The 25217-nt window shown below is 50.7% G+C and overlaps 4 protein-coding genes across 11 annotated transcripts in view; 2 read left to right on the forward strand and 2 right to left on the reverse strand.

Moving 5' to 3' along the window:
• Window positions 1-1835: 1835 nt before the first annotated feature.
• MANEAL (mannosidase endo-alpha like) lies at window positions 1836-9641 on the forward strand. Of its 3 annotated transcripts, none has more exons than XM_084963931.1 (5): window positions 1836-1911; window positions 2125-2458; window positions 3686-3795; window positions 5245-5321; window positions 7246-9641. In XM_084963931.1, exons 1-5 carry the CDS (start codon window positions 1909-1911, stop codon window positions 7880-7882), a joined length of 1161 nt encoding a protein of 386 aa, XP_084820057.1. In that variant the 5' UTR covers window positions 1836-1908; the 3' UTR covers window positions 7883-9641. The 3 variants fall into 3 exon arrangements, with proteins under 3 accessions (XP_084820057.1, XP_084820058.1, XP_020951634.1); XM_084963932.1 differs by having other exon boundaries at window positions 1836-1891; XM_021095975.2 differs by having other exon boundaries at window positions 1836-2458.
• YRDC (yrdC N6-threonylcarbamoyltransferase domain containing) lies at window positions 9499-13861 on the reverse strand. Of its 3 annotated transcripts, none has more exons than XR_014807473.1 (5): window positions 13453-13861; window positions 12797-12911; window positions 12557-12669; window positions 10951-11093; window positions 9499-10614 (listed from the first exon to the last, which is right to left on the reverse strand). XR_014807473.1 is itself a non-coding variant. In XM_021095977.2 (5 exons), the coding sequence occupies exons 1-5, from the start codon at window positions 13842-13844 to the stop codon at window positions 10421-10423; spliced, it is 960 nt and encodes a 319-aa protein (XP_020951636.2). In that variant the 5' UTR covers window positions 13845-13861; the 3' UTR covers window positions 9499-10420. The 3 variants fall into 3 exon arrangements, 2 of the variants coding, with proteins under 2 accessions (XP_020951636.2, XP_020951637.1); XM_021095977.2 differs by having other exon boundaries at window positions 10955-11093; window positions 12557-12676; XM_021095978.2 differs by having other exon boundaries at window positions 12557-12676.
• Window positions 13862-13941: 80 nt separating this feature from the next.
• On the forward strand, window positions 13942-15126 carry C6H1orf122 (chromosome 6 C1orf122 homolog). Its single transcript, XM_021095979.2, has 3 exons — window positions 13942-14104; window positions 14195-14396; window positions 14649-15126. The coding sequence occupies exons 1-3, from the start codon at window positions 14070-14072 to the stop codon at window positions 14742-14744; spliced, it is 333 nt and encodes a 110-aa protein (XP_020951638.1). The 5' UTR covers window positions 13942-14069; the 3' UTR covers window positions 14745-15126.
• Window positions 15127-15246: 120 nt separating this feature from the next.
• Window positions 15247-25217, reverse strand: part of MTF1 (metal regulatory transcription factor 1) — a 49399-nt gene continuing 39428 nt past the window's right edge. Inside the window, exons 10-11 of one of the 4 annotated variants that reach the window (XM_021093301.2) lie at window positions 22242-22302; window positions 15247-21088 (exon numbers count right to left, since the gene is read on the reverse strand). In XM_021093301.2, the coding sequence (XP_020948960.2) occupies window positions 20658-21088; window positions 22242-22302 (492 nt within the window). In that variant the 3' untranslated portion in view covers window positions 15247-20657. 4 annotated transcript variants of the gene reach the window in all.

Consider the following 25217-nt stretch of genomic DNA (forward strand, 5'->3'; position numbering starts at 1 on the left):
AAATAAACATATATATCTATCTCATATTTCCTCTGTCAATTTATCTGTTGTTGGGCATTTAGTTTGCTTCCCTATCTTGGCTATTAGAAATAGAATTCCTGTGAACACTGGGATGCATGTATCTTTTCAAATGAAGAGTTTTATCCTGATATATGTCCAGGAGTGGGATTGCTGAATCATAGTTGTGATCCAAGCAGTGCCTGGATCACAGCAAAGCTGGATCCTTAACCTACTGAGCGAGGCTAGGGATTGAACTGGCCTCCTCAGGGACACTAGTCAGGTTCTTAACCCACTGAGCCACAACAGGAACTCCTCCAACATTCCTTCTTGATAAGGGGTCACATGGTGCTTAGACCTGGATTATGTAAACTGTCAATGACACATTATTTAATGTATAGCTCTCTGTCTCAAAAAATTTATATAACTATGCTTTGACTTCTAATGGGTGGAAGAGTTCTCAGAAATTTCTCAGATGCTCTTCCTGGGTTATATAGTACGCAAATTTGGCTTGAATAAAAATTTCCATTTCTTTCTTAGATCAACTGGTTAATTTTTCATCCACACTACCACGAATTCTCTTGAGTGCCCTTTCCTGGTCTCCAAACCTACCGACAATTCCCAACCTTGCTTCTCCTCTTCCTGAGTTTCCTATGATTCCTTTACTTAGGAAATAAGAATCTGATGCCCACTATTATGCCAGGCTCTGTTTTAGATACTGTAGATACAGTGGCTGATGAAACAAAGTTGCTGTCTTCATGGACCAGTGGAGGCAGACAATAAAATTATTTTCTGGGTGAGTGAAATAATGAATAACACAGAGTAAGAATATAATCAATGTTGAGCGAAAGCTTATCATTGTCTATAGAATATCACACCAAAGTCTGGTGTTTACTCAACAAGCAGCCCTGGGAACTCAGTATCAGACCCTGTTCTCAAAGCCCTTGGAATCTAAAAAGGTAAATGTAATCAGGAACCTGCCCTCTGTAGCTCAGAGTCCAGAGGAAACCTCAAACGTGTTGAGCGCTAATTTTTTTAGGCCCTGTAAAAAGTGCTCTATGGTAGCCAGCTCCTTTAGTCCCCACTGATTGCAGGAGGTTGTCCAAGGACAGAGAGTTTAGACCAGCAGGCCTAAGACCAGGCAGGCTGGACAGTGACAAGAGCTCTGGCAAGACGGTCCAGATCCTTGGGCTTGGGTCCAGTCCATGTGACCTTGTGCAAGGCAAGTCTCTCTGGTCCTCCCTAGTGTCTGATTCCTGGGGTTTTCCCGACACCCCTTTAACCTGGGCTATAAAGACTGCCTGGGGGTGTTTGAGAGGGGGTGAGAGGGATGGGGGCCCAGAGGCAAAAAAGGAAGGTCACTGAGATCAGTAGGGAGGGGCTCGCTCTAGTCAGAAGAGAGGGATCAAAGGGGAAGGAGGTCGTTGGAGGGACAACCACACACCGCTCGCTTCCACACCCTGCCCTCGGCTCCCACGCCCTCCAGCGCCGCGCCCGGACCTTCCGGGCTGCAAAAGGAGGGCATTCCCTTTCCCCCCCTAAGGGGTCCTCCGCCGCTGCCCCAGGCTGAAAGTGGACAAATGCTCCACGGGCCACGCGGCTGGAATTAGGCCCCTGCTCCTTTGGCCTGGGTACTCGCAGCTCCGCGGCTCTCTAGCTCTCCTCCCAGTCCACCCCCCCCCCCCCCGTGACTCGCGACCACTTGGTCTGCGCCGCCTGCATTCTCTGTGTGCCGGGCCCGCCCGCACTGCGGGGGAGAGGCCGGGAGCCGCCCACGCCGCGCTCGACGCTCGGCGTCGCTGTCTCCCTGGGACGCGCGCGGCTTGCGCGACGCGCGGGAGCCGGGCGGGCAGCCATGGCGCGGCGCGCAGGGAGGTAGGCGGGCGGGACGCAGGCAGCGCGGGGGCCGCCATGGCCCGGCGGCGGCGCCGCGCCTGCATCGCGCTGTTCCTGGTGCTGCTCTTCGCCTTCGGCACCCTCATGGGCCTGCGCACACTCAAGGCTCCGGACGGACTCCCGGCGCTGGGCCCGGGCCTGGAGCTAGCTCCCTTTGAGCGACGCCCAGAGGGGGCCCCTGCCCCCGCCGCCCGGGCCCCGGCCGCCCCCGCCGCGCCGCCGCCGCCGCAGCCGCCGCCCCGCACCGCGGGCCCGGGCAGCTCCCTAGGGCCGGCCCCCGCCGAGGCCGAGCCCGCCCCCGGGCAGAGTCTGCGCGTCTACTCGGACCTACATGCCTTCTACTACTCGTGGTACGGGAGCCCGAGGCGCGAGGGCCACTACATCCACTGGGACCACGTCATGGTGCCGCACTGGGACCCCAAGATCTCGGCCAGCTACCCCCGCGGCCGCCACAGCCCCCCCGACGACTTGGGCTCCAGCTTCTACCCGGAGCTGGGGCCCTACAGCTCCCGGGACCCCGAAGTGCTGCGGGAGCATATGACCCAGCTAAAGGAAGCAGCCATCGGTGAGTCCCCACCCCCTACTCGCTGTACACCCCCCAGCCTCACCTTTCCTCGTTTCTCACACCCCAACTTTCACTGCTCTTATCACCGGGCCTTTGGTCCCACTCACCTTTGAGCCTAGTTTCTTACTCCTTGTCTTCTAGAACTTTCATTCTGCGCTCATCTAGAGGCTCTTCCCCCACCTAATAGTATTCAGACTCCTCTACCTCTGCCTTCTGACCTTCCCCCCTCCACACACACAAATTCCAAGACCATTTCCTAGGGCAGAGCTGCTGGGAGGACCAGTGGAAGGCATTTGTTTGCACTGGGGCTGTCCCAAGCAGGGACAGCAAGGAGAGAGGTCACTCTTCATGTCTGTTGGGCTTCTAGATTTGGGTAATTGAGGCCTGGGTACCCTGGCAGGAAGGAGTCTGAGGTTCAGAGCAGTGGCCTCTGGATGGATGGCCTCTGCTTTCACACACGGCACAGGCTAGAGCGGCAGCCCTTCTTGCCTTTGCTGGCTGCGGAAGGGAAAGTTTGCCCATGTTGTATGATGGCTCCTGCTCTATTTGCGGTAAGGGGCTTGGGAGCTTTTTATCAAGCACTCTGCTGGAAACGAAGTCCCTCGGTAGGCAGGCCAGGGTGGGGAGGCTCTTATTTCAGATTTTGGCACTGAATTCTGGTGGATTTTACAGTACATTTCAATTTCTCTGGAAATGGTTAGTGGAGGGGGGATTGAATACTAGGGACAATGGTGGGAAGTATTCACAGATAAATAGCACAGAGGCTGTCCCTCAGGAGTCTCCCCTCTAGAGGGGCAGGCAGTTGAGACAAATGTTAAGGGGAAGCATAAAATGACTTCTGTTCAGGGCTCCTCTCCCTGTGGGACCTCAGAGGTGCTCTGCTTCTCTAGAGATAGGACTGTGGCTGCCAGGTGGGTGTGGCATTGTCCACCTGTTTCCCTTTGTTTAACTATTTGCTAATGCAGGACAGAGGTCAGCAGGCGCTCAGGCTCCTCAAGGGCTTGGCGCATTAGGGTTCCTGTAGCTGCTGCACTTCAGCACCGCAGGCATGGACAGCGCCGAGACACTGGGCTCAGGGATCTAATCTGCAGGAAGAGAACCTGGCAGGAGCTTTGCTTTAGGTTTCATTCAGAAACCATTTCACAGTTGGAGATGGTTTGTGAGAAAACAAATTTCTGGTGTGGGGGGACTGTGAGTCTCTGAAGTATCCTCTGTGTTGTGTCGCAGGCGTCCTGGTCCTGTCCTGGTACCCACCTGGCATGGCTGATGATAATGGGGAGCCCTCAGATGACCTGGTGCCCGCCATTCTGGACACCGCCCATCAGTACAATATCCAGGTGAGTCTCCAAGAAGAGGTCAAATGCTCTCTGGCCCATTCTGGAAATTTCCCCTCCTCCACCCACAGGGATAGTACCTCTATCAAAGTTCTTAATGTTAGCCTAGGTATGCAAATACATAGCAAGTGTAGTGTTGGGGGGGAGGGTCTAATAAATGATGCCTATGTTACTCTTTATTTTTTTGGCTGCATTCCTGGGCCAGGGATTGATCCTGTACCACAGCAACGACCGAAGCCACTGCAGTGACAATGCCAGATCCTCAACCTGCTGTGCCACAAGGGAACTCCCCTTTGTCACTCTTATTTTGGGGTTCTGAAACAAAATCAGGAAAACTAAATATAGGAGAAATGGGAGACTAAATAAATATCACAGCGATAGAAGTTAGGCTGGAGGCCCTGACCTCGGAAAGAGGGCAGGCAAGGGCCAAATGGCCCCACAAACTGAACTCCAGGCTCAACTCCCCAGGGAGCCTCAACTCCCTAGTGGGAGGCAAAACTGGGCCTCAAGGAGTAAAGCATAACCTGTGCTCTCAGCAGGCACACTCACTTTCACGAGGAATGATGGAGCCGTCCAGTTAGTTTTCTCCATGAGTACCAATCGAATAAGTCATTGCCCTCATCTGTGGCAAAAGAAGAACAATGCTGAAGAAGAGCCTCTCTCCTGCTCTCGAGTCCATCACTGACACATTAAATAGATCATGGTGGGAACTAGAGATTCTCAAACTAAGTGAAGTCGGAAAGGAGAGACAAATACTATATGATGCCACTTATATCGGGAATCTAGTGTACAGCACAAATGAACCTTTCCATAGAAAAGAAACTCGTGGACTTGGAGAACAGACTTGTGGTTGCCAAGGGGGAGGGAGTGGGATGGACTGGGAGTCTGGGGTTAATAGATGCAAAACTCTTGCATTTGGAATGGATAAGCAATGAGATCCTGCTGTATAGTACAGGGAACTATATCTAGTCACTTGTGATAGGACATGATGGAGGATAATGTGAGAAAAAGAATATATATGACTGGGTCACTTTGCTGTACAGTAGGAATTGACAGAACACTGTAAATCGGCTATAATGGAGAAGATAAAAATTAAAAAAAAAAAAAAAAAAAACAGATCATGGCACATATTCCCATTGACACAGCTTCAGTATGCTTCCTATAGTTTCAAGCAGCTAGTGCCAGATACTGGGAGCTGGCACATAAGTTGGAAGCTATGAGCCATCCTGCAACAGCCCGTCAGAATGATTCCCAAAGGCCCTGCTATGGAAGGTGGGAAGACTTCTTTTTTTGGCCCCAAGGACAGTGGCTACTTTTATTTAGTGTGCCCACTACTGCCAGGTCTCTCCTGAACCCAGCCCCTTCTCCAGGCCATAGTTGGAACAGGAGCCTTACAGGTTGTGGCCCCTGGACAGATACTCACCTGACCAACTTCTCCTCTGTTTATGGCAGGTGGCCTTCCACATCCAACCCTACAAGGGCCGAGATGACATCACTCTGCACGACAATGTCAAGTATATCATTGACACGTAAGGCTGCTCTGGCACTTGGATTTTGGTGGGGATCACAGTGGGGGTAGGAATAGTTTGGAGGCACAGGTCAAGATACAAAAGGGTAGAATGCCTGTGTCCTCAGCATCTAAAAAGAGAGTAATGAGCTCGGAGACAGCACACTGGGCTTGAATTCTGGTTCTGTCACCTCCAATCCGTGATCGGAGGCAAGCCTCTGAAACTTTGAGTCTTGTGCGAGTTATATGAGCTAATATATGTGAAAGTGGCTCATGTAGGGCTTGCACATAGCATTCATTTATTCATTCCAGAAACATTTATTGAATGCCTCTGAGGGTCAGGGCACTGTCCTAAGGCCCAGTTGTGCAGTAACGGGTAGGACCAGCAAAGTTTACATCCTAGTGTGTGTTGGGGGTGTAGTGGAGCAAACAGTAGTCACCAATGACAAATAGTGATCCATACAATGAAAAAGTAATAACGGAATAAAGCCGGGTTTTTGTGTGTGTGTATCTTTTTTAGGGCCGCGCTAGTGGCAAGTACCCAGGCTGGGGCTCCAATCCGAGCTACAGCTGCCGGCCTACACCACAGCCAGGGAAACGCAGGATCTGAGCTGCGTCTGTGACTCACACCACAGCTCACAGCAATGCCGGATCCTTAACCCACTGAGCGAGGCCAGGGATCGAACCCACATCCTCATGGATGCTAATCGGGTTCGTTAACCACTGAGCCACGATGTGAACTCCTAAAGCAGGGTTTTGTATTAGAGTGTGCACAAGAAATGACTTTGGAATGGCTGGTCAAGTGAGCCTCTCTGAGATGACCTGTGAGCCAAATGAAGAGTTGGTTGGCTCTGCAAAGATCTGGGGGCAGGCAGAAAACTCCAGGCAGAGGCTGCTCAGATCCAAAGGCCATCTGATGGGACATGTTTGACAGCAGTCATTGTAGCTGGAGTGTAGAGACAGATGGGGTAATGGCAGGAATGGAGGTGGGCAGGGCCGGACAAAGTAGGTGGGACCTTCCGGGTCTTAGGAGCAATCACATCTGATTTACACTTTAAAAAGAGACTGCGAGTTCCTATTGTGGCTCAGTGGGTTAAGAACCTGACATAGATTCCATGAGGATGAAGGTTTGATCCCTGGCCTCGTTCAGTGGGTTAAGGAACTGGCGTTGGCCGCAAACTATGGTGTAGGTCGCAGACACAGCTCAGATCTGGTGTTGCTGTGGCTGTGGCGTAGGCTGGCAGCTGCAGCTCTGACTCGACCTCTAGCCTGGGAACTTCCATATGCCATAGGTTTGGCTCTAAAATTTAAACAAACCAGAGTTCCCCCGTCATGGCTCAGCAGTTAGCAAACCTGACTAGCAACCATGAGAACATGGGTTCGATCCCTGGCCTCACTCAGGTTAAGGATCCGGCATTTGTCATGAACCATGGTGGAGATCACAGACGAAGCTCGGATCCTGCGTTGCTGTGGCTGTGGCATGGGCCAGTGGCTACAGCTCCTATTGGATCCCTGGCCCGGGAACCTCCATGTACCCCGGGTGCAGCCCTAAAAAGACAAAAAGACCAAAAAAAAATTAAAATAAATAAATAAAATTTAAACAAATAAATAAAGAAATTAAAAGAGACTGGATTGTAGGAAGGGAGAAGCGAGAGACTGGAGACCAGTTAGGTGGCTGTCAGTTAGCCCAGACAGAAGATGGTGGTGGTTGGCCTAGGGCAGGGCGGTGAGGCTTGAACGGAGGAATGACAAGCTAGGGAGAGGGAGGGAGGGAGGCAGGGAACTGATTCTTGCTTAGAGGCATGATGCGTCCAACTGTGGAAACTGGCTGGATCCAGAACTGTGCTCAGGCAGCAAAAGATCTCATCCACGGCTGGCCCTCCAGCTGTACGGGCTTCTCGCATCCCAGGCTGCACGCTCAGGCTCTCTTGTCTCCTGCTCCTCAGGTATGGCTCCCATGGTGCGTTTTACCGCTATAAGAACAGCATGGGTAAGAGCCTCCCACTCTTTTATATCTATGACTCCTATCTGACGTCCCCTGAGGCCTGGGCCCACCTCCTGACACCAAATGGGCCCCATTCAATCCGCAACACCCCGTACGATGGGGTCTTCATAGCGCTGCTGGTGGAGGAGGGCCACACCCACGACATCCTGGCAGCTGGATTTGATGGCATGTACACCTACTTTGCCTCCAATGGTTTCTCCTTCGGCTCCTCCCATCAAAACTGGAAAGCTGTGAAGAACTTTTGCGATGCCAACAACCTCATGTTTATCCCCAGCGTGGGGCCTGGCTACATTGACACCAGCATCCGGCCCTGGAACAACCACAATACGCGGAACAGGGTCAATGGCAAGTACTATGAGACGGCCCTGCAGGCAGCTCTGACAGTGAGGCCCGAGATCGTCTCCATCACCTCTTTCAACGAGTGGCATGAGGGCACCCAGATTGAGAAGGCCATTCCCAAGAAGACGCCAACTCGGCTGTATCTGGACTACCTGCCCCATCAGCCCAGCCTGTACCTGGAGCTGACGCGCCGCTGGGCAGAGCACTTCATCAAAGAGAAGGAGCAGTGGCTGATGTGAGGGGCCTGCAAGCTGGGGCAGGAGGTGCCAACATCCCGGCCCCACCGGCAGAGGTCACCACACGGGGCTTGGCTGAGGTTGTAGACACTCGCTTGTCTCCAAGTCAGCGCCTGGCTGAGGGCTTCTGGGGCCACGGAGAACAGAGCAGGGTGCTCTGCAGGGACAGGACACTAGGCAGTGTTCCAGGATCAAACCCAGGAGCTGGCAGGTGACCGGATTTAGCTCAAGGCAGCTCCACAGCCTCAGTCAAAACACTTTGAACTCATCCCTCTGGCCTTGACTGCAGCTGGTTGGTGGTGTGGCGTCACCACGTCACTGTTCTTAGAAGGGTGTCAGGGCTCTGGGCTAGCACGCACTCTCCCTTCTGCCAGCCTGCATCCTCTCCAGGCCTGTCTGCCCCAAGCTAGGGAACCCTATTTGAGAGTCTCTAAAAGGGGAATTCTCAGTTTAAGCTCTTCCCAGTAGTTCCTAAACTGAAGTATCAGGAAATCATTCTGAGCATCACAAATCCATTCCACACACTCAGTGAGCACCCTACCACGTGCCAGGTGCTGGGGGGAAACTTGGCCAGGAATGAGTCCTGTCTTCCTTCCTAAGCTTACAGGATCCACTTTCCTCATTTGGTGTGGCCTTGTAGCTAGTGCCTGAGCACAGCTCTAAGTTTCTCCTTTTTGCAGGTTTGCCCAGTGCTGGGAGTTAAGTTCTTTTTCCTCTGTGCTCCAGGGCCTCTGTTTTCCTAGATGAATATTTAGCTCCAGGGAGAAGACCAGGACACCCCCACTCCCTTTACCTCCCTGAAATGAATGAGGCCCAGTTGCTAGAGCTGTTTTCAGTACTACTGTGATTTTATTAAATATGACATGGTGTTCTGTTCTCAAGTCAGCTTTCCTTCCGCTCCCTGCAGGCCCACAAACTCTGATCCCTGTCAGGTTCTGTGACAAATCGACATGTAGGATGGGCTGGCTACCGTGTTCCTAAGTGTGACGAAGAGGCCGGTTTGCTTGAGAAATGAGTAGTTTCAACAAGACTTTTAGAGGGAATATTTAACAAAACAGTGCTTATTTACAAGAAACTAATATGCTAATTGCAGGGACCCTCAGAGCAGGCTTGGGATACCCTCTTGGCAAGAATTCTTGAAAAACATGTACGTTGGAAACCACTGTATTGTCAAGGGTATGGGCTCAAGACTGAATCCCAATTCTGGGAACTGGGGTGCAAGGTGGGTGGGAAAGAAGTGAGCCCTACCGGTCACCTCAAGGACTCCCAGCTCCAATAATGGGTACTAAACCCCCCAGTGGATGGGGCAGGTCTGGTCCCCTCGCTTGTGACTCAGCTGGGGAAACCAAGGCAGGCAGGGACAGATGAAAAGGGCTGGATGGTGACCTGGAGTCATTTACAGATGAAGTAACACCGAGGCTTTGTTTCACACATAGAAACATAAAATACTAAAAATATGTTAAGGTCAGGGGACAAGGGCAGTAACTGTCACCCACTGCTGCTGGCAGTGCAACTTGATTCAGTTCTTTTGAAGGCTAACCTGTGTCAAGAGCCATAAAAATGCCCATATACTTTGACCCAGTAATCCTACTCTGAGGAAATAATTCAAAAGAAAAATAAAGCATTTACAAAGATGTTTAATAGCAGCATTATTTTCTATTAAAGAAACAATAAAGTTTAAATGCCCAACAGTAATGGTATACATATGAATAAAGATGAAGGCTTCTGACACTGGATTTAAATAAAGGTGTTACAGGTATAATTTACTGTGATTTATTATTAATAAATAAGAAAAGTGGCTGAAAAGGCTAGCAGAGATTTACCAATATTCTTTAATTTGGACCCCTCCCACGCACACCAACTGAGCTTACGCCCCACCATTAAAACAAGACGACGACTTCGGGCCAGGCAATTATAGCACAGGCAGTGTTTGGCTTGTGGCTCTAAAATTTTTTTTTTCTTTCTTGGTTTTTAGGGCTACACTCATGGCACACGGAGGTTCCCAGGCTAGGGGTCGAATTGGAGCTGTAGCCGCCGGCCCACGCCACAGCCACAGCCACGCCAGATCCGAGCTGCATCTTTGACCTCCTCTGCAGCTCACGCCAACTCCACATCCTCAAGCAAGGCCAGGGATCGAACCCACATCCTCATGGATCCTAGTCGGGTTCGTTAACCACTGAGCCCCAAAGGGAAGTCCTACAATTTTTATCCTAACCTGCTTCCGGCTTCAGGAGCACAAACTCATGCCTCTGGTTCACGTAAAAGACTTCTAAAAAAGCACCAGCTGCCACCTTAGCTGATTTGGACCTTAAATGCCACCACCCAGAGAAGAGGCTCTCACTAGATTCCAAATCTGTTATTTTATTTTTCAAAAATCTGAAGAAACAAGAAACAAGGCCATACTAGGAATGTTCTTAAAATCTCCATTCAGCTTTTAGCTGATAATATGAAATTATAGATAAATAACCTCCTCAGTGATGTGTGAGGCTTAACCAGTAGCTTCTGAGGCCTGGTTGACAGTGTTCAGAAAGAAACTTTGCCTTAAAAGGTCAGACTCGTTAACACTGTAGCCCCAGCGGCCTCTGCAAATAAGGCCTTGCCAGCCACCAGCGGACAGACACATAGTGTCCAGCACCCGTCCTTGGGCCCTCCCTCTTCCGGAGTTTCACGAGCAGGATCTGTGTGAGGGAAACAGCCCATACTTCTGGAGGATGACTGTAGTACTTTCCAGGGCGCTGAGGAGGAAACGGAGGACAGTGAGGGTTGGACTTCTCAAAGCCTGAGCCCACCAGAGTCTGGAAATCAGGGTCCCCTAAGCTCTTTGATCTTCCTGTGCTCTGTTCATCAAATCCTTGAACCCTTTGGGATTCCTGAAAAAGCCAGCAACACTAGCAAACTTAGTCCCACTCCACCCGCCACCTCCAAACCTGTCTAGCCTCCTCAGGACAAGAGAGGACTGACAATCTGTTGCGGTTTCTTTTTTTTTTTTTTTTGGTCATGGCTTTTTTATTTTTCCCCTGTCTCCCAACCTCACTCAGATCCTATCCCCGTGCCATAGCAAAGAGACTCACCAACCCGGACGAATGATGCCAAACTTTCCAGGCACAGACAAGTCAACAACCGTTGACCCTAATCGGCACTCAGGGCTCTGGCCATCCCCAATTGGTCCCCCATCAATGACCAAAGACAAGTGAGGCCAGAGGTCCTCAAATTCCTGCAAAGGGGCAAAGGAAGAGCATGGTCACCACCCCTGGCATCTGCAGTGACATACTCCACCCAGGACTCATAAGACAAAGGCCACACAGCTCTAAATAGGCATCTTCCTCTAAGCAGAGGAAGGATCCTCATTTAGTTAAAGTCAGCTGTGCCTAGGACACTGCCTTTGCACCTAGGACACTGCATGCATCCTGTGAGGTTTGGAGCCCGCCTCCAGGTTAGCACCCCAAGTAACACCTATCTAGAGCTTAAAGAAAATCTTGCTATGTGGAGAGGAAATGCCACACATTGCTTCAATTAGGGAGGTATAAGGACAATGCCTGGAGTCCTAGACAGGAGTCCAAAGCTATGAGCGCAACACTCGACTTTCCACCAAAATGCTGTGTGATTGCATGCAAGTTACTTGATCCAGGGCTGTAAATTACGGGCGCTGGACCAGATGGTCACTAAGGTCCCTTCCAGCTCTACCACTCTAGTCCTGAATCTCAGCTGAACTCTGGATCAGGGCAGGAGAATAAAAACAGGGTGGACCCGGCAAGTGTGTGCCATTGGCGCTTAATCGTTGGGCTGTGGAAAGGATCTTCCCTTCAGAACTGTGGACTGAACTGTTAACTGAACCAGAGCACTATCCCCCTCCCCTACCCCTCATGAAGACACTGCAGTGGCAGTTTGGCCGGGGGATTTGGGATGTGGGATCATAAATATCAGTTACTATGTTGGAAAGGTCACCAGCCTGCTGAAAAGATAAAAGGTAAGACTCCCCATCCCCACTGCCTAGGGTTTAGCCACCAGGACCAAGTAAAGCCTGCAGTCTGAGAATAAGGAGGGGTGACTTTCCAAAGCCCTTGACCCCACTCTCTAAGTCTGGGCATGGAAACCCCACCCCTTTAAGTTCTTACTTAAATAATTAAAATAACTTAAATGTGTTCTACATTTAAATTCGGTAAGAAAGAAAGGAGGGTGCTAAGTCAAATGTCTTTGAGTCCTCATTCACTCTAAGCTCTTCAGCCAAGAGAGGACGAAGACAATCCTTTCTAGCACCCGCCTTGTGCGAGAGTAAGAGGACAGGACCAGGAATCCTGAGATAGGGATTTAACGCTTGAGAGTCTCAACTTTCTTTACAGCAAGTTGTAAAGACTGTATTCTCCAACAACTGCTACCCCCACAAAAAGGGAAATAAACGTACTTTATGATGCCTCTTATTGTTAAAAAGACAGCAGGGGAAAAAAAAAAGAAAAACCATCAATTCTCCCCCTTGCCTCTCAAGCTTTATAAAACTCTTCCGAGAGCCTTTGCTTTGGAGCCCCCCACTACTTCACCCCCAGCCAACTGGGCAGAGACTTCGGACCATAAGATGGAAATGGTGGTTCCCCTGCCAGGCAATTCCAGTGAATGGTCAGCACCCCCTGGTTCACAGAAAACCGGCCTGGTGGTGTTTCCGGGGAGAGGGCTGGGTCTCACCTGGACATTCAGAGAGCTGGCCTGGGAGCTGAGGTTGGCGCTGGTGAGGGCAAGTGGTCCCCCAAACACCTGGGCCAAATCCTGCATGAAGGCATGGTCGGGAATCCGGACGCCTACAAGCTTTGAGGCAAGGGAAAGGGCATCATCAGAAAGGCTGGAAGGGGTGGGCAATGGGTCTGACTTGGATCCTAGCAAAAGCCAAATGGCAAGAGTCTGGGGACACAAGAGAACCTGACTCACGGGAGTGAAGGGGTTCAGGTCCTTGTTGAGCTCTTCTGAGCGTTCCATCACCAGGGTCACTGGTCCTGGCAACAGGTCGTTCAGGAGCCCCTCAGGTACTCTCACATGGCAGTACCTGGGAACAAAGTGGGCACAAATCCAACCAAACGAAAGGCACTGCTGGTCCTATTCCAGACTCTAGGGAGATCTAGAAAAGGTGACCCTAGGGACTACAAGGGGATCCACCTGTCTTCCTTCTTCAAGCCCCCAAGAATTTGAGCAGAAGGTAGGGCACCAGTGGAGCATCCCAAGCTTGGAGCCCACATGCCTCTCGTCTCCGAGCTACGGCGCTTTCACGCTCCGTGTTTTACTTTCTTCATGGCACTATTAAACTAAGCAATGTGGTCCCCCGCTTTTTTCTTAAACCGTGGCAGTCCTCCCCCCCATTATCACGAAAGCGTCAGAATAGGGACCCCTACTGCCTCAATTATCGGTGCGCCCCCGATCTCGTTTAAGGCTGGCAGACGCCAAGTGCTTCGCACACGTTTCCAGTTCCGGATTCCTGGGTGAGCATGGACAAGCCCCTCCCGCTCTCTGCGCCTCAGTCTCCCAAGCCTGTCACCGGAAACCCCTCCCGCGGTGCCGCCCCCAGCGGGGCCGGGTCGGGGCGGCCTCACCTGTAGACGTCGGCCACGCGGCCCAGGCATACGGCCAGCGGCTTGGTCTCGCTGCGGCCCTTGGCGAGGTACACGGCGCCCAGTGCTTCTGAGCAGCTCGCGGAGCAGGCCAGGCCGTACAGCGTATCGGTGGGAACGGCCACCACGGCGCCGGCGCGCAGCTCGGCCACGGCGGCCCGCAGTGCCTCGGTCCAGCCGGCGCGCTCCGGGCTTGCGGCCCGCACGGCCCCGCTCCCTGGGAGCCGCAACAGCCGGGCCCCCGGCGCTGCCGGAGCGGGGCTCGGCGGGCGGAGGAGACGCCCGCTCCGGGCGGAGCCCGCCGGCCCCTCGCTCAACCCCATGCTGGCAGCCACCGCGGCCCTCAGCCCCCTGCACGGACGCGCCGGAGACATCCGCCCAGACCCACTTCCGGGAGGAAGTGACGCGCCCACTCAGCTTCCGGTTCGAGAAGCTCGGCCCCACCTCCGCGCCGGGCAACTTAAAGGGACCGCGACCCCCAGGAGGATTGAAGGAGACCGGTGGGGACGGGGCGGGGCGCAGCTTTGCGGAGCCCTGGCGCAGCGCTGGGGAGGGGGGGCGGCCGAAAGGGGGGCGGTGGTCGGGCCGCGCAGGCGGAGATGGAATGGGGCCCGGGCTCAGACTGGTCACGGGGGTGAGAGGGGGCCCGTCGGGGCGGGGGGAAGGGGCTCTGACCCCGCGCAAGCGCCGGCCCTGACCGTCTGTCTCGCTCTCTCCCGGGCAGGGAGGCTGCCGGCGTGGACCGTGGGAAGGCGGGGCTGGGGCTCGGCGGGAGGCCACCCCCGCAGCCGCCCCGGGATGAGCGCGCCCAGCAGCTGCTGGACGCGGTGGAGCAGCGGCAGCGGCAGCTCCTGGACACCATCGCCGCCTGCGAGGAGATGCTGCGGCAGCTGGGCCGCCGGCGCCCGGAGCCGGCTGGTGGCGGGGTCAGTGCCCACCCCGGGCTGGGCCTGGGAGGTGGGGACTACCCACTGGCCGCACTTGCTAGCCCTAGCTTTCCCTGGAGGGTGGAAGAGTGTCCCCACCGCTTTACCCCCACTGCCTTTCATCTGGATGAGAGGCTTTGAAAAAGTTAAGTGCTATCCAGATGCCAAGTGGCCATCTCTTGCGGGGGCCTAATCCAGGGCCTTTCTTCCCAGCCTCACTTTTTTTTTTCCCCCCCAACCTGTTCCAATCAGAACGTCTCAGCCAAACCTGGAGCGCCCTCCCAGCCAGCTGTCTCCACCAGAGGTGGCTTTCCAAAGGATGCTGGCGATGGAGCTGCGGAGCCCTGACCATCTCCGAGCGGGGCGCCCTGACTTCTCTCCCTCCCCGGGGCTGGTGGCTGGACTCTGAACAACTCCCTTTCAATAAAGGGGCCAGTCTTCACTGGCAGTGGCTGGTATTTGGCTCTCAGCCTGGGGTGGCAGCTCTGCTGGCAGCTGGGTTCACTCCCACTTCATCCTGGCCGAAGGCAGTGCTGAGCTTTGAAATGTAGCCAGCGAATACCCAGTCTGATTATCCGGATTTGGGCAGGCCAGCAGTGCTTGCCAGAGTGGTCTGGCCTGCTTTGTGGGATCCAGGTGGTGTTACATGTCCATTTCATGCTTTGGGGGCTCTTAGCCCCAGGAAACACTTTTAGCAGAGCCTTGATTAAAAGGAAACCTGCAGACTCTCCTGGTGACCGACCTTTTCCTTTCTGTCCCCTGTCTAAGACTTTGATGCCTGGGGATGGGGGGAAGCGGTTGAAAATGGACAACCATGGGCAAGGATGGGAAAAAAATGCCACAGATACTACCAGGTTTAAATAAGCATTTAATTAGGATTTCATTAGTATTTAATATTGCTTTTTCAATTCCAAAAAGTTAAATTTTCACTTCTTAGCAGATATTTTAAAGTACAATATTAAGTTTTTACAAAATGAGCAATTAAGCAAACACCATTATTTCACATTCTTCAAAAATACAAATTCTTTTTGGGTTTGGAGGTTTCTTCCTTTGGAAGTACTGAACCTGTAACGTTTTCATATCGCTCAGTGGAAGTCCATTGTTCCCATGTTTCACACTTAAATAAATTTGATAGGCTTTTACATAATCCAAATAAAACTATTTGGGGTTAAAAAAAAAATTGTCACAAAGACCTCTGGCCAAGGACTTAGTGTGTGTCAAAAAAAGAAGGCTCTCGTGGGTCTTGTCTCTCCTGGACAGAAGATGAGCCAGAGATTCATCAAAAACCTGTTTCCAGCCACCTCCCCCAAACAGGGACTAGGAATTCACAGGGAAAACGGAAAAGACACCTTGAACTCCAACTCCCACCCCCACATTCTCCAAAACACAACAAAGGATATATGTAGACTGTTGAATTAAACAGCGCCCTTGGGAGGCCTGAGGACAGAGGAAAAGGGCAAGAGAGGCCCCTCTGACTTGGCACCACTATGAGGATAACAAGGATATTGCAGAAAAGACCCCTGGGTATTGGTGAAAAACAGGTTTTATGAAAAGTTTCCCCATAAGAAAAAGTAGAAACTGCATTGAGCTGAGAAAGTGACATGACATCATCACCCCATTTTGGGCCCAGCAGGCACACCACCAAAAGGGCAGCGTGTGGTTTTAAACATTGCTTCCAGTAAAAAAAGCTTGTACTATATACACATTGACATAAAGATCCAGTTTAATTTGCATTTTTCAGTGCAGACTGAGAAGCCCTCTCGAATAGGAGTAACAGAAATGCCCAGTGGTCAGCTTCCCCGAAGGGCATGAGAAGAAACGTGGGACGCTTTCCCTCACCCCCAAAATTTGCAAGAGAAAACAGGCTAAAATGACGACCAATCAGAAATATGCATAATTGAGTTCTGTTGCCTCTTCCCTCCCCAGAATTTAGGAGTGGACAATTTCCAATCTATGTCACAGCAGAATTATTTGCATCCTGGGTCTATGGACATCTTTCTGCTTTGGCTGAAGCATATTTTAAAACCATTCTTTAGTAGCCTGAGATTTGAAGGTAAAGTGGAGTGGGGCAAGGGGAAGAAAGAAAGTTGATAAAGCCGATTATTAACAGATTTGTTTACTGGATTCAATGAAGGCTGAAGACCATTTTGCTTAAAGAGACAGCACGAGCCGTAGGGGGTGCAGTATGGAAATGGCTCACAATGCCCACCCCCCACGACCACCACCACTTCCCCCAGACATATTTCTGATTGGTGGTGTAGGAACATTGTAAACTCACTAGCAATATTGTCGCAGCTCCACAAATCAACGGTTTCAGTGACTTTGGAGACAGGATTAAGGACAAATGGATGTGATTACAAATATAAAAGTCTAGAAGGTGCCAGGTGTCTACCTAGGAACAACCTGTTTCATCCTTTCGGGCATCACTTTGTAACAGTGAAGAGGGGAAAGATGGCAAAGGACCAAGAAGTGATGAAAAAGGGCCTCAACAGTCAGCAGAAGAAAACAGGACCCGCAGCAGTTCTTCAGAGAGCCTGAGGGGGCGCCCTTGGGCACACAGGGAAGGCTTGCATAGATTGAGCAGTTGCTGAGAATGCATAATAGTGTTTCCCTGTGGACAGCCTCCTAGAACAGGGCTGATGGAGTGGAAAAACGCCGCCAGGCCAGGGCCACATGGGACAACGACCGTCAAGCTAGACATATTGCACCAAGGTAAGTGCTTTTCTTTTAACATCTCAATTTAACTTTTTTTTTTCTGAGCAAAAAATAAAACTTTATGGAAAGTATATATATGTATATATACACATACGTACATACATATATATACACACACACACAAAAGAAATTGCAGCAATTGGGTTAAAGATAAAATAACCTAAAGTGCTTTTTTATTTTATTATTTCTTTAATATACCAACATGAGGTTCCGCAAACTCGTCCCTTTGGACACATTCAGCATTATACAAAGTCTCTCAGGAAAACCCACCCACCCTCCATTCTCCCCATCAGTCTGCTGCCTTGGCCCTGAAGGTAAAAGTCTCCAAACTACTGACTCTCCCAGAGGTGGTAGAGGAGTCCCTTGCTTCTACCCAGAGAGGTCTTCATACTGTAAGGCCCCTCCTGGGCTTTGCACCATGAGCTCCTTCTTAAGGGGGGACAGGGTGGGGTGGAAGGAATTCAATGAATAATACCGATTCCTGTCATCAAACTAGTGATGCCCCCACGAGGTTGGCCAGGCTGCCAGGAAAGGCAGGGCCGCTTGCCCTCTGTGCCTCGCCCACCTGCCTGGGAAGGGCCAAATTCACTAAGGCAGTTTGGCGGTGCCAGCCAAAGCTTCCTGCCACCTCCCAAGCCCATGAACTCCAATTCCTCGTGCTGACTAGCACCCTGTAAAGGGGCAGTATAGCTGGAGATGCTGGTGGGAGCCGGAAGTCTCAACCCACAGGGTGAAAATGATTAAGGTCACCATCGAAAGGAAAAAGGCCTGACTTCACCTGCCAGGAGCCCGCCAACCTTCCCTAACCACCCTAGGGTCATTGCTGGGTTTGGAAACCACTCTCTATGAAGGCTCTCTGTGGCTCCACTTTAGCCTGCTGCCCTTTCTTCTCCAAGGTCCTTGGCACCAGAGGCCAGGCTGATAGAAGGGGGAGGGGCGGGGAGGGGCTAGAACAGGAAGGAAAGGAAAGACTGCCTACCCTGTAGAGTAAACCTGCGCTTCACAACCAGTCACGAGCATTTTAAGCACATTCCTGATTTTTCAAAAGCTGCTTAATCTGACAGTCCCGCTGGTCATCTCCAGTCACCCTCAAAAAGGCAGATACTTCAACTAGAAAAATCTGTCTGCCTAAAGGCTGTTTCTTCATCACTCTCCATCTCTGCAGAGCAGAAAAGCCACAGGCCCAACAGGAGCACAGCCAAGGCTAACCAGAAGGAAGCAGTATTTAAACCATGGGTGCTTCCAGTGGCCTTCCCTGGGCTCCTGTTTTTCTACCTCAGCTCCCAGGGACCCACCTCTCAGGTCAGCCTAGAATGGGCACGTGGGGAGGTCATCTGGGACCCCCTCCATGCTGCCCTCTCTCTCACAAGGTGTAGAGAAAACAGCCAGGGTCCTACTGCCAAGCATCCTATGGGTGCAAGGCCCACAGACAGCCCAGGACAACCCACACCCAGCAGCTGGTTTTCCAGGAAGACGGACCCACTGTGGTAACAGAAGTTTCCTCCTGCCTTATCAACTTCTGCTGAGGTCAGTGGTCACAAGAACCCACCAGCCTTTCGGACAAGGGAAGGCAGAGGGTCAAAAAGAAACTGTTTCTCCCCACTAGACTCCTGAGACACCACCGGCTTATAGTTAAGCAGCTCCTCATGGCAGTGACATTTACCACCATCGCCCTCTTGTCTGAATCTGTCCCTGAAATCCTGTTAAAGGCAGGGCCTCTGGCTCCCAGGAAAATGATCTATGCTAGATACTGTCTTGGCTGGCCCTGAGTAATGGCTCAGAGGACAGGAGAGTGACAAATGCAGATCTCTTTACCTTAGAGAGAAGGAAAGGAAGGCGAAATTACGGCTGCTTTCTGCCCGACATCACTGACTCAGAAGGGCAGGCCTGTGAGAACACTTTTCCTCACTTGAGGCAGGGAGGGGGCCCTTGGGAGGCAGAGGCCATGCCTAGTTTCTGAGCTCAGTACACATGGTGAGCACTCCTGACTACATTAACACAGCCAGTTGAGAGAAACTTTCCATTTTAGTGTGGACTGTATTTTATGTTTTATTTTAAGAGGCAATAACTGGGAGCCAAAGGCAGACAGATGGATATAATTCTATACACAAATCATCAAAAAAAAATTTTTTTTCCTATAACACAACTTAATGAAACATTCCAAATGAGATAACTTATTGCAACATTTCAGGCTTTTGGTGGAAGGGGAATTTTTTTTTTATTTTACCCTGAGTAGAAGATCATTGCTTTTTTTTTGTTTGTTTTTGTTTTTTTTTTTTTTTCCTTTTTTTGTTTAGAAATCATATGACTAAGCTGAGCAAGTCACATCCTTCTTTGCACTGTACTAGGCTGTATGCAAAATCCAGAGGGGTCAGGGGTGGAGATGGGAGGGGACAACCAAAAGCCTGGCTGGAACCCCAAACCAGGCCACCCGCCTGCCGAGGGCATGCCACCTGAACAAAACTCCTGGAAAGCCGCACATTCTCCTGATGAGCAAAATGCAGCTCTTCTGCTCTGAGGAAGAAGATACCATTCAGAAAAGGCAGACCGCCGACCAGCAACTGGCCACAAACTGCCCGTCCACTCCAGGACAAAGCAGGGATGTTCCCCAAGAAAAACTCACTGTGATCTGCAAGCCCTGGCAACCAAGAGAGAGAGAGAAAGAGAGAGAGAGAGAGAGAGAGAGAGAGAGAGAGAGAGAGAGAGAGGGAGAGGGAGAGGGAGAGGGAGAGGGAGAGAGAGAGAGAGAGGAGAGAGAGAGAGAGAGAGAATATGCCGGGAAGGCAAAGACTGATCAAGTTCCTACAGCCTGCTCTGCACAGGCACCAGTCAGCGACAGGAGCTATCAACGACTTGCCTAGGGCCCTGATGGAAGCAGGCTGTCCCCTAGGCCTCAGGCCAGCCTTTTAGCTGCCTGTTTGTGCCGTAGCTGGCTGCAGGATGACACCTGCCACAGTCGCCCTGAGCTCCACCACACCAAGCACAGACAACAAAACCAGCTCACCCGATCCCTGTCCAGCTCACAGCTGTCTGACCTGGCTTTGCCACTTCCTTCTCTGACGGAGCGAGGGTCTGGCCTTCCAAGCAAGCTTCGGCCTCAGACTCAAAAGACGCATGGGGAGGAGCAACACCCGACACGCCGAACTCTACTGCCCAGACCACAAAGACCCCAGTGCAAGTGATGGGCAGCATCAGATTGATGGAAACCACACCCTTTCATTTAGAATTTTTATGCATACGAGTAACCTTAATTTCCAAGTTCACATGACAATAAGCAAAAGTGACATACAGTGCAGCCAAACAGTTCATTTATAACTTAGCTTTTTTTTTGTTTTGTTTTTTTTGTTTGTTTTTTTGTTTTTTCCAAAGATCAGTTCCTTAAAAATGGATGCTCCTGACATATGAATAAAGAAAACAGGTCTGAAAGGTGAGGATTTCAAACAGTAGATTTCTTCATCCTTCAAACTGCTGACCCCATGAGGACAGGCACCGCACCTCTGCTTCCTGCTTGGCCTCTGTTCCTGGAGGGGAGCACATTCGGGCCTTTCACTTGGAGAAGCTGCTGGTCAGGCCCATCTCCTCCTCTTCCTGCAGTAGTGCTTCAATGGGAATCAGGTTGGATGGGGTGTCCAGGCTCTGGAGAGACAGAAACTCGGACATATCCATGGCACGTAACGTTTCTGTCGGAGGGTCTGAAGGAGTCACTGCTTGTCTGCTTTGCTCACAGGAGGAGGATGCAGCGGAGGATGACGACAGGGGGATCGGGGGTGGGGAAAAAGTCTGTGGTGGTAGCTTCAGGCCTGGCCCATCAGGAGGCTGGGCGCTCAGCTCTGGAGGGGGCGGGGAAGAACAGCCCTTCCGCCTGCTGGCCGCCCGCTCCTTGGCAGAGTCCCGGCACGCACACTGACACTGACAGGCCTCCTCTTGTTTGATGATGATCACAGGAACACTGAGGCCAATCTGCTGTACAGCACTGCCTGTGAGAGAGGCGAGAGAGACTGCTCTTCAAGTAGCCGCAGGGCAAGGGCAAGAGGGACAGGAGGGTGTAAGACTAGGTGAGAGCTGAGCACCATGGAGGCAGGAAGATGGGAAGGGTGGATGTCATGCTCCAGGCTTTGTTCCTCCTCGAGTGAGAAGCCTCTGACACTCCCCATCCCCTCTGAGGCAGAGAAGCCACACACCATCTAGATGCACCCTGTATTTCCAGCTTCATTTCTGGCCACCCTCCATGCCAGCCACGACGGACACCTCCCTTTTCCCGACACTCTCCGCATAGCTCTTGGCTGAGAGGCTCTTCCTTCTGCCTAAGGTCTTCTGGAGAACTTAGCTCTGAACACCCAGCTCACTCCTCTCCTCTCCTGACACCTCCACCTCCAGGCAGTGTTTCCAGCGGGCTTACACCTGAGGGCCGGCCCGAGGGCAGAGATCTGCCGCACTGCACCTGACCCTGGCCCCTGCCTGCCCAAGAGGCTCTGACCTCCTTCAGGACACCCTGCTCAGCTGTGCAGCCCGGCTCTCTGATACAAGCCAGCCTTGTATGCACACACATTCCCCCTCTTTTGTGTGTGTGTGCGGTGCACAGGCACACTCTGAATTCGGATAGGCTTTGCATGTCTCAGAAGAGCTCGAGACCAGGGGTAGGAGAACAGAATGGGCATCAGGAGGCCTGAGGCTCTGCCACAGACTCACTTATGACTCTCGGGGAGTCATTTCATCGTTTCGGGGCCTAGTTGCTTTAATCTATAAAAAGCTTGAGAAAAAGGACCTTTTAGCTCTCTAAGATCTCAGACGCTATTTCTTCATTACTGTAATTAGAAAAAGAGTCCAATGAGTTAACAACTGCTCTCTTTGGCATGAACTGTGATTCAAACTTTTTCTGGCTATGTTAAAGGCTGTATCTGAAAGGGAAAGAACCGTTACTAGTTAAAGAAGTTAAAGGTAGTATTTATGCCGTAAGTGCAGTAGCTTTCAACAGTTGTGAGAATATGAAATACTCTAGTGAAAAAAATACAATGTGATCAATTTAATTTAAAATTTTTTAAAAACTGGGGCAAAGCAATAATTAACTAACTGTGCCTCAAGGGGCCCAGAGAATTGACTTCCTTTTAAAGCTAACACAGAATTACATACCTGTGCTACTGGCTACTGGTACAGCAGTGGTAAAAAACACCTTCTCAACTTTAGATGCTTGCTGCTGGAAAAAAAAAAAAAAAAATCACATTTATGGCCACTCAAATATGGCAGATCTCCAAGGACCTGAAGCCTCCCCAATTGTAATGGTCATCCAAGAGGACAGAAGCCCTCAGTGTTCAGGGATTTTTGCACTGAGTGATGTTTTGTTTGCGCTCGGACATGAGGTCACGGCACTGTTTGACATTCAGTCCTGACAATGTAGCAGGCTTTGTCCCCTACTCCTTGGCTGTCTCCCAGCTGCCTAATCCAGTAGGTTCTGTGCACCCAAAACCTCCTTCAGGATTGCTTTTCTCAAGCAGATGGTCTTCTCAGGGCTAGCTTCCCCCCTAAGCTCTCCACTCCCCACCATGCCCCAATACTACTAGGAGACTGGGAAGTACTTTTTTCCTCAAGGACTAAGCTGCATTCGCAGAGCTGGCTGAGTCCCTCTCACAGGCAGAAGACCTCCTGTGAAGGCCCTGGGCAGTGTGTTGGAAGCTGCACAGGGCGAGTGCTCCAGGGTGGGCCCTGGACTTAGCCTGGATTCAAGTCCAAGCTCAGCCACTTATTAGTGGTTGAGGTCAGGCAAGTAACGGAACCTCTGGGAGTCTCAGTTTCATCTGTAAAAATGGGGATGACAACCAAAGACCCTCCCAAAGGACCCCTAGAGGAAGAACTGAGGTGATGCAGGTGGAGCCTGGGACACATGGAGGGCATTCAGCAAACATGAGGTATTTATATGATTACTAAGTAGGGCTATAAAGGTATGCCCAGAAATCACCCCTTACTTTAGTATACTTCCTATTCAATTAGCTACAGGGTTTCCGCTTCCTTCAAGTCTTATCTTAAAAGGGCTTGGTCTTTCATCCCTTCAAGGGGGGTAAAAAAACAAGTGCCTCTACGATGAGTCAAAGAGGAACAGGAAAGCTTCTGGGTAAGTTATAGAGATGACACTAAAAATAATGATGGGGAAATGAGGCCCATGTTTAAATATATGAAAATCAATTAGGAGGAAAAGGAATGAGCTATTCCATGCAATTCCCCAGGGCAGAGCCAGGAAAAGAAGATAAGAACTACATACATGGAGGCATATGGTTGCCAGAGGGGAGAAGAGAAAATATGTGAGGGAGACTAAGAGGTACAAACATCTAGTTGCAAAATAAATGAGTCACAGGTATGAAATGTACAGTGTGGGGGACATAGTCAATAACTATGTAAATCTTTGGATGGTGACATATCGTAACTAGACTTATCATGGCCATCATTTTGAAATGTACAAAAATATCACTATGTTGTGTAAGAGAGGAACTAACATAGGTCGATTATACTTCAAAATAAACTCACTGAGGAGTTCCCATCATGGCTCAGCAGTTAACAAACTCGACTAGGATCCATGAGGAGGTAGGTTCGATTCCTGGCCTCGCTCAGTGGGTTAAGGATCTGGTACTGCTGTGAGCTGTGGTGTACGCCATAGATGTGGCTCAGATCTAGCATTGCTGTTGCTGTGATGCAGGCCGGCAGCTGTAGCTCTGATTCAACCCCTAGCCTGAGAGCTTCCATATGCTGCAGGTGCGGCTCTAAAAAGACAAAAAATAAAACAGACTCATTGAAAAAGGAGACCAGAGACAGGGGGAGGGGAGAGGGATTGGATGAAAGCAGTCAAAAGGTCCAAACTTCAAGTTATAAGATAAATAAGTACTATGAATATAATGCACAATGTGACAAAAGGCTTATTGTGATAATCATTTCATGATGTATATATTATGCTGTACACCTTAAACTTACACAGTGCTGTATGTCAATTATGTCTCAATAAAACTAAAACAAAAAAATAAAATGAAAAAAATGCCACTGGAGTTCCCGCCACAGCGCAACGGTATTGGCGGCATCTCTGCAGCACCAGGATGCAGGTTTGATCCCTGGCCCAGGAACTCCATATGCTGCGGGGCAGCCAAAAAAAAAAAAGCCACTATCATAAATGACAAAGTAGGATCATTTTCCATACACAGCCATCGGCAATATAAGAATAAAAAAATGAAAATAAGAATAATGGAAATAATTTTAAATAATTAAAATAATAACAACCAAAAAAACCCAACTGCACGGAGGGAGACTGGGTCATAATGCTGGAAAGAACTTTCCAGTGACTCCAGTGAAAATGGAACCAGGCTGCCTCCAGAGGTGGCTGGCACCCCATTTATGGAATTTGTGTGCTCTCACTATCTAACTCTAACCTACCTTTCCCTTTTTTGTTGTTTTTTTTTATTTTATTTTTAGGGCTGCACCTGTGGCATATGAAGTTCCTGGGCTATGGGTCTAATTGGAGCTGCAGCTGCGGGCCTGCACCACAGCCACAGCAATGCAGGATCCGAGTTGATCTGCAGACTACACTGCAGCTTGTGGCAACGCCAGATCCCCAATCCACTGAGCAAGGCCAGGGGTCAAACCCATGTCCTCACGGATACTAGTCAGGTTCTTTACCTGCTGAGCCACAACAGGAGCTCCCAGTCTGTCTGATAGCATCATACATCCACACAGACTTTCTCTTCCTTGGTACATCCTTTCGATGTCTAATTCCTGCTCATACCTCAAGGCTCACCTGACCTACTGCATGGCCACCCATCAAGCCCTTTGTCTCTGAACCCCTCATCTGGCAGCACAATGTAGAAGTCAAGAACACGGACTCCGGGACTGGTCTGTCTACGCTCAAATCCCAGCTTGGTCACTTATAAGTGTGCGACCCTGGGTTAGTCACTTACTCTCTCTGGGCCCCAGGTCTCCATTGGTAAAATCCTACCTGTCTCCTAGGACTATTGTGATTAAATGAGTAATGATGCATTAAAAAGTACTTAGCATGGTGGATGACATCTAGAGATACAGAGTAAGAAGGTTACTTGGGGAGGGGGGAGAAGGAGATGAGATGAAGAAGTGAAA

Source organism: Sus scrofa, chromosome 6 (genome assembly GCF_054392235.1).
Source record: "Sus scrofa isolate SSC_HxYL_T2T_F1_AM1 chromosome 6, Sscrofa_HxYL_maternal_Yorkshire_Landrace_v2.0, whole genome shotgun sequence".
In the NCBI taxonomy this organism is placed as follows: Eukaryota; Metazoa; Chordata; class Mammalia; order Artiodactyla; family Suidae; genus Sus; species Sus scrofa.